Below are 7,635 nucleotides of genomic sequence, written 5' to 3'. Positions count from 1 at the left end.
AGTTGGTGTTTTTTCAATGTATGCTTCAGACACGGGTCACGACGAGGCGTTCCCCATAGCGACCCCTAGAGGACGCAGTTCGAGGTTCCCATGAAAGGGAACATATTAGTCATATTATGGACTAAAGAAACCTCTGAAACCTGATTCGTGAACAAGCTGATTGTTTTCAATGAACCCGTTGAAGTGGTTCACAAATCGCGCTGAATGATACATTGGCGAATTGGACTGTTACTAACACTGAATTTTAGCATTGATTATTGTAAATGAAAATCATCAAATCATTATTTGTGAACTAAATCTGCTCAATTTTGTATGGAACGCTTAAATGTGGATATGTCCGCATTTGTGTGTCACTGTCTGAACAGGGTAGGCTATTTTAATAATAAAACAATAAATAATGTTAATATAATGCCAATTAATACCCATGCATTTCCAGGCTGCTATAGCAGTTTCAAATCAATACAGATTAATATTCAATGCTTCATCGACTATGAAATTGTACTTTTTCGATCTGAGGCAATTTTCTGTGTCACCTCCTTGAATTTTTTTGGTCCAGTTTCCTGTTTTGAATGGTTTTGATTGGTGGGGAAGGACATTTTAAATGCATCTTCATCTAAAATTAATCTTCTAAACGTTTATTTGATCAATTGTGCATGCAGATGGCCTCAAATCTAGCAAAACTGCTCTTGAAGTGAATACAGGGTTGGTTTTTATCTCACCGTTCGGCCAATAGCTGATTGACAGTAATGTATGCCCACATCTGCCGAGCAAAGCCGGTGAAGGAATGTTGATGTGTGCTGAGCACAGAGTCCAACCCGTGAATATCCGCCTCTGTCTGAATGTTCAGGTCCATGTTTGCCTAGAGAAGCAAAACAATTATTATTAAACAAGGCATGAAAACTGAATTTGAAAATCTGAATGGAGACAAAGGTGACATGGGGCTCACAGCAGAAGCGGTGGTGAGGCTTTGCAGCGTTGTGAGGTCTGACGGTTGGAGTTTTCCAGCCACTATCAGCTCAGAACCATGGAAGAACTTGTCAAAACGATTCTGAGTCACGTTATTCACAGCGTTCTCAGGAAAATGAATGGCGATGGTTCTCAGGAGAGGAGAGGAGACCTGACTGTAGAACGTCTGGAGAGAGAAGAAAAGAAAGATGAATGATCGAAAAGTCTTTAAAAGCTCAAAAGAGTTAATGGAGTTTTGTTTCATTCACATTCACGTCCAATTCACATCAGATGTTTCTCATTTGATACTGAAAAAAGTAACAATAGACTCAAATGAGGCAATTGCTGACGTACAGTATTGTGAGCTATAAAGTTAGTCTGTATATCATAGCTCAGATCATTTGAACTTGGAAGAATTTGATGAGAAATGTTTGAGCTCATACAGAAATTCACAACTTTTAGCTGACTTTCTTCTCTTCCGAATCTTTTCTGAAACTGAAAGAGACACTAAGGGTAGAAAAACTTCCATTTGTGTTCAATTTAATCTTGTACTTGTATTTTTTTAGGCTGTCAAAGTTAATATAATAAAATGTTAATTAAACATGTTTATTGCAATATATTTTGACGTATGTAATGAATTTGGATATATATACACACATATATATTTATTTATTTATTTATTTATTTTTTAACAGTATAAATGTATCTTTTTACATAAAAATATATATTATATATAAATAATATAAGTTAAAATGCTGTATGACATGTCTCAATAACAGACAATTACAATATATTTGATGTTTAATGATGAGCAGGATTTTCAACTAATGACATTTCACTGTAAGCGGGATTAGCAAGTGTGAAACATCAAAAAAGAAATACATAAATAAATAAAAAACAGGCGATCATCTAAAAGGTCTTGTCACTTGTCATGGTTTGGAAAAAAAAATAAGATTAACATGGAAGAGATAAGATTTATTGTGACAGTGCATTAAACCTTTAACTGGTCTGCGGCATCATGATTGGCATAAATCCTCTGGGCGATGCCTCTGTTGTCCATAGCAATTCGCTCCAGGAAGTCGAAGTCTACGTCAAAACCAATACCAAGAGAGTATAGAGAAAACTCCTCCCTCATCACACGTTTCACGTTTTTCTGAATAGTGCTCAGCTTTATTTCTCCTAAACAAGATAACGAAAGAGAAAGAGTAGTTCACTGAGGACTAGAGGAAACTTCAGGGCATACAGAAATTCTCTGTTGTATAGTGTAAACGTTAATAAATCTTACCCACTGTCGGGTCTCCATCAGACACCAGAATGATCATAGAGACAGAACGAGGGTCGATCAGTCCCTGATTGGAAGCTCTCAACAGCATCTGCACTGCTCTCAGTAAAGCCTCATTGATGTTGGTGCCTGGGGTTAAATACAGGGTCAGAGACAGTCCATTTTCAAGAAATGTTTCAACTTAACAACTCAAAAAATGTCATGCAAGAAATTCAAGGTAAAAAGTAAAATGTTTGTGTTTTGTCATTTTTATTAGTTTTCATTTTGTAAATATATGTGTATTTAGTTTTTAATAATTATTCCATTTAATTTTATTTCATTTTAGTACTTGAAATGAAAATGAGAAATGTTGCCTTGGCAACTAAAACAAAAGATTCCAAATTTCACCATATATTTCTCTCACCTCCATTAGGCTTGATGCTTTGGATGTACTTTTTAGCTTCGTTCACCTGGATGGAGGAAGCTTGGACCAGATCTTCATTCCAGCAACGGACGTTGTGATTGAAATCTATGATGCTGAAATAGTCATCCATTGACAGATCGTCTAGAATAGCCTGCATTGCCTCCACTGTCTACAAAACAAAACAAAAACAAAAACAAACCAAAACAAAACAAAACAAAACAAAAAACAAAACAAAACAAAAAACAAAAACAAAACAAAACAAAACAAAACAAAACAAAAACAAAAACAAAACAAAACAAAAAACAAAAAGCTGTTAGGTAGCTTGTTTGTTTCTCAAGGTTTAAACTAACATTCACTGGTAATAGCATTCGCTGGACAAAATATCGGCGTAGCGGTTTTCATGATAATCAAGAGCATTTTGTAACTAATGACATCACATTGGAATAATGTTAAGCTAATAGGCTAAGCTGTTAACTTGCTATCTAAAAGCTAACTAATAGCACAAAGAAAGTGAAATGCTAAATTCAGCCATTTTAGCTGGGTGACACGCAATTTAAAATATATTAAGATTTTCTTGATTAAGGCAGCACATTCATTTACACTTGAAAGCAATTTTCTATCATTTCTAATCAGGCACTCAAAAAGTTATTAACAAAATGAATGAAAATCCCGGATTAATAGTGTATAATAAGACCTGATTAAGTTTTAAGAAAGTAAATAGAGTCTAATTTGATGATCACTTTAAATGAGTGCCCTACAATTTACTTGACCACATGGTGGCAACAATACAATTGAAAATGCAGTTCTCCACTGCATCCACATGAAGACTTTTTCGGTAATGGACCACGTGCTGATAGGATGTATCTCCTGATATCTGCAGGATACTTTGAGTAAACACATCCATACCTGTTTCATTTTCAGCCCCCACATGCTTCCACTCACATCGATGACAAAAACAATGTTTTTGGAGAGAGGAGATAGATCAGATGGAGCAAAGAATTGAACAAAATGACCTTCAGACACCTGAGAGATAGAAAATACAGTGCATCAGCAATCGCAGGTTATTAAGTAAAGCATACTACGTACTGCTGCACATACTATATTTGAAAAATAGCAGGCAATACAGTGTTTTCTGCACAGTGTGCATTAGGTATGTGCTCTTGTGTGGTTACCAGGAACGTTCTACAGTACAGTAAAGATTGGTTACTGAATAAAAATCCTCAATGAATAGAGATAAGAATTTAAAAAAATGTTGCCTGTCAAATTAAATTTTATACAGCGTGAGCTAGTTGATCGTACATTTATTTTGTATAAAGTTTGCCATTTCTGCAACCATACTATCAAAATTTGGGGCATGTGCAAATATAAATATTGATATAATTTAATTTTACTAATTTTAATTGAACGAAGAAAAAAAATGAACGGGGTCCTATTATGCTCTTTTACAAAGTCTTGATTTTGTTTTGGGGGTGTACTAGAACAGGCTCTCATACTAGGTTGGTCGAAAAACACATTATTTTTCACATATTTTACATTATTACAACACCTCTCTCCCCAGTCTGGCAGGAACGGCTCGAATAGTTCCTGTATCAAATGAAGGCCCGCCTTCTGAAATACGAAATGTGCTGTGATTGGTTAGCTGGGCCAGTGTGTGTTGTGATTGGCAGCACTCGACGCCTGGTCAGCAAATGTCATGCCCCTTACCATAGCTGCCTGCGAGCTTCAGTGTAAATATTGCATCAATATCAAATCTATTTTAGCACGATTTAAACCCAGATGATTGTAACCACTCTAAGTTCGTCTGCCTTGGGAAAGCTAGTGTGTCTCCTACATAGTGATAACACTCGTTGCCTTCTCTAGTGCAGCTCAACCAGGTCTCGTCCCATTCGTCGATATTTGTGATATCACAAATCCCGGAAAATATGCGTTGTAGTCCAAACGAGTCGTTCGTTGTAGTTTTTGGAAAAGTGATTTCTGTTAAATAAAATATCTCCTTTTGAATTGGACTTTGAGCTTTGTAACTTTGCAGATCTTTTTTATGCTCAAACAGCAACATTACAGACTAACTAAAGTTGAAAAAGTAAAAAAGCATAATAGGACCCTTTTAAATTCCTTTTTTGCCTGCAAAATCTAATTTTAAATATCTAACTGAATCAGTGTTATTTTAGTATTATTGTGAAACTAGTTTTTATCAATATTTTAAATGTTTTTTTTTTCTTTATTTCCACACGGTTCCATACCATGTTATGTTTTATGTCTATTCATTTTAAATTCAGTTTTAGTTATTTTAGTACAACTAAATGAATTTTTATTAACTATCTTGTATACATGATACTAAAATAACACAACCGCAGAGACTGGTGGACTCACACCTGATTGTGATTTTGTATGTCAACTATTAGCTGTAAAAGTGAATGTACATCCACACCTGAAGTTCTCCAGCATTGCTCTCTCTCTCCACATCATACTTCACAGTAAACACGCCATCCACTGCACTTTCAGTGCAGTTTTCACACTTGCACTGCTGCTGCAAAGTTGGTTTAAACACAATGTGGGCTTTTTCTTTTGTGTGGGTGATTTTGGTCAAATCTGAAAACTGCTCTCCCAGTGTGTTAGAGGCCGTGACAAACTTGATACCTTTGGGCTCAAATATATACACATCAACCTGTGGAGATACAACCATCATAAAAACACATTAACATCTCACTAGAGGTCACATCACAGGGTTCATGACACAACTGTATATTTATGTACTGTGTGTGTTTATATGTATGTGGAACTGACTTGCAGCAGTGGAACCAGGCGTCCAGGTTGTAAGTGTACTGTGTGCTGGTAGACGCCCAGTTTCCTCTGCATCATTTCCTGATAGTGCAGCTCAAACTCCACTTTGCTGCCTGGAGGAACATGCACCTCCGTCCTAAAGGTCTCCATTGCTTGAGAGTTAGTCCTGAGAGTCAAAGGATTCTTTGATTAATAAAAAAGCTAAAAAAAGAACAGCATTTCAAACATTTTGTCAAATGTAAAAAAAACAGAAACCTGTTATTTTAAATTGCAATAATATGTCACAATTTTTACTGTTTTTATTATATTTTTGATCAAATAAATGCAGCCTTGATGAACAGAAGACACTTCTTTAAAAAAAACAATATATATGCATTTATAGATCAGGAAATATATGTTATAAATAGGAAATATACGAATCCAACCGTTATAAATAGACTGTACATATATATATATATATATATATATATATATATTCAGATCTATAAATACAGAATATTTGCATGCATATCTAAATATCAGATTTATTATAGATTTAAACACACTGTCTAATAACTACTTGATATACAACTGTAAATCTAAATATACGGTTATACATTTAAATATATAGTCTATGTATTAATACAGAATATATACAGTACATATAAATCCAAATATAGAGCTGAAGTGAAGTTACAGATCATGCAATACCAAAAATCACTTCAAACTGAATTTTGCTAATTCATTTATACTTATTTTGCATGCAAAATTGTGAAAAATGACCAATTATACAACGTTAAATAAACACTTGATATTTATTTATATAAATTTGAAAAAAAAAAGTGTTATACATCAACTACCCACATATAAAAAGTAAATTCAAATTGTTAAAGGATTTTAATATATAGACTGTTTATAAAAAATATATAACTGTAAATCCAAACATAGTTATGAATATAAATATATATTGAAAGAGCTCATTAAGTATACAATATAGAAAATCCTGGATATATATTTGAACATTTTAATATCTGTGAAAACCCAGCTAAAGTCATTTTTTTGTGATATACTGTTTTCTATATTAAATCATTCTTCATAAGGTAAAGAACATTCTGTGAAAATGTAACATTAATATCGTTATTACTGACTGAGTAAGACCATGTCAGAGATTGAAATCATAGTGAAATTAATGGTTGAAATCAAACTTTGATGCTTGTTATCTCATAATTAGATTTTGAGACTTTAGCCTGGATTTCACAGAGAGGGTCACATATATAGGATATAGTGTAAAAATCGCAATTTATGTTGATGGGTGGATGAGCAGTACCTGACAATGCCTGCTGCTTTCCCACGAGCTCTTGCTTGAGCGTAAAGGTTCCGTGCCACTGACTTCTCCTTCACTGAGCCGGTGAATGTGATCCCATTGACATTCCTGAAAAGCAGCCACTGGTCATACAGGAAGCTGATGTGTTTGTGTGTGTGTATTTGTGTCTGTTAATGCTCTCACATGGTGAAGTTGTTAATGAAGGCCCGTTTGGGGATCTCCACGTTGAAGCCGATGCTCTGGGCGTTGTGGCCTGAGTTGACCACAGAGCTCTTGACTGTGGTGTGAGCGAACCGCGAAGTGATTCTGCTCTCCACCTTATAGCTCTTAACTGTGATGTCATTTCCCTGAATTGCCTGCATACATACACAAACAAAACACATTACATAAATCAAACTATTAACAGTAAATTAAATAAGACCATAGAAACTGCCTAGAAAACATTTGTATACCTTAGTACCACCAGACATAAAGTTTGTCCAGAGGAAATGTCCTTTTCTAGGTTGAAATGCTATATTTTGTGACACTTCTTGGCTTGTGTGAAAGTAAACATCAAAGCTTGCAAAATTGTATCTTTTGACAGGAAAATATAAGCAGAAGCAGAACAGTAGCAGGGGGGATGTCATTAACCGTAGTGTCTTTAAACAAGCCAATCGATTATTAGATAAGATTAAAGTGGAACAACAAGAGCATGAATACCTCAAAATCCTCTTCTTCTTCACTGGTCAAAACGTTTCTCTACACACACAAAAAGAGAGAAAAAAAATAATTTAAATTCAAATGTAAAAAAAATTAATATGTTAAATTAAATTCAAAATATGATATGTTCACAGAACTGTAAAGTTAATAGATATTATTACAGTTTAAAGGGGTCATATGATGTTGCTAAAAAGAACATTATTTTGTGTATTTGGTGTAATG

General features: G+C 34.5%; 1 protein-coding gene across 2 annotated transcripts in view; it reads right to left on the bottom strand.

Annotated features, from left to right (window-relative positions):
- LOC107675977 (inter-alpha-trypsin inhibitor heavy chain H2) overlaps positions 1 to 7,635 on the bottom strand; it is a 15,453-nt gene that overhangs the window by 6,189 nt on the left and 1,629 nt on the right. For both annotated transcript variants that reach the window (XM_016470483.1, XM_016470482.1), the window contains exons 3-13: positions 7,414 to 7,452; positions 6,898 to 7,070; positions 6,718 to 6,822; positions 5,415 to 5,577; positions 5,059 to 5,295; positions 3,537 to 3,653; positions 2,631 to 2,799; positions 2,231 to 2,356; positions 1,943 to 2,124; positions 947 to 1,132; positions 720 to 859 (exon numbers count right to left, since the gene is read on the bottom strand). In XM_016470483.1, the coding sequence (XP_016325969.1) occupies positions 720 to 859; positions 947 to 1,132; positions 1,943 to 2,124; positions 2,231 to 2,356; positions 2,631 to 2,799; positions 3,537 to 3,653; positions 5,059 to 5,295; positions 5,415 to 5,577; positions 6,718 to 6,822; positions 6,898 to 7,070; positions 7,414 to 7,452 (1,637 nt within the window). The remainder of the gene's footprint in view (positions 1 to 719; positions 860 to 946; positions 1,133 to 1,942; positions 2,125 to 2,230; positions 2,357 to 2,630; positions 2,800 to 3,536; positions 3,654 to 5,058; positions 5,296 to 5,414; positions 5,578 to 6,717; positions 6,823 to 6,897; positions 7,071 to 7,413; positions 7,453 to 7,635) is intronic.

The sequence above is a fragment of the Sinocyclocheilus anshuiensis genome, unplaced genomic scaffold (assembly GCF_001515605.1).
Source record: "Sinocyclocheilus anshuiensis isolate Anshui unplaced genomic scaffold, SAMN03320099.WGS_v1.1 scaffold1836, whole genome shotgun sequence".
In the NCBI taxonomy this organism is placed as follows: Eukaryota; Metazoa; Chordata; class Actinopteri; order Cypriniformes; family Cyprinidae; genus Sinocyclocheilus; species Sinocyclocheilus anshuiensis.
The sequence above is the reverse complement of the archived record's forward strand: the minus strand, read 5'-3'. Positions and strand labels throughout refer to the sequence as shown.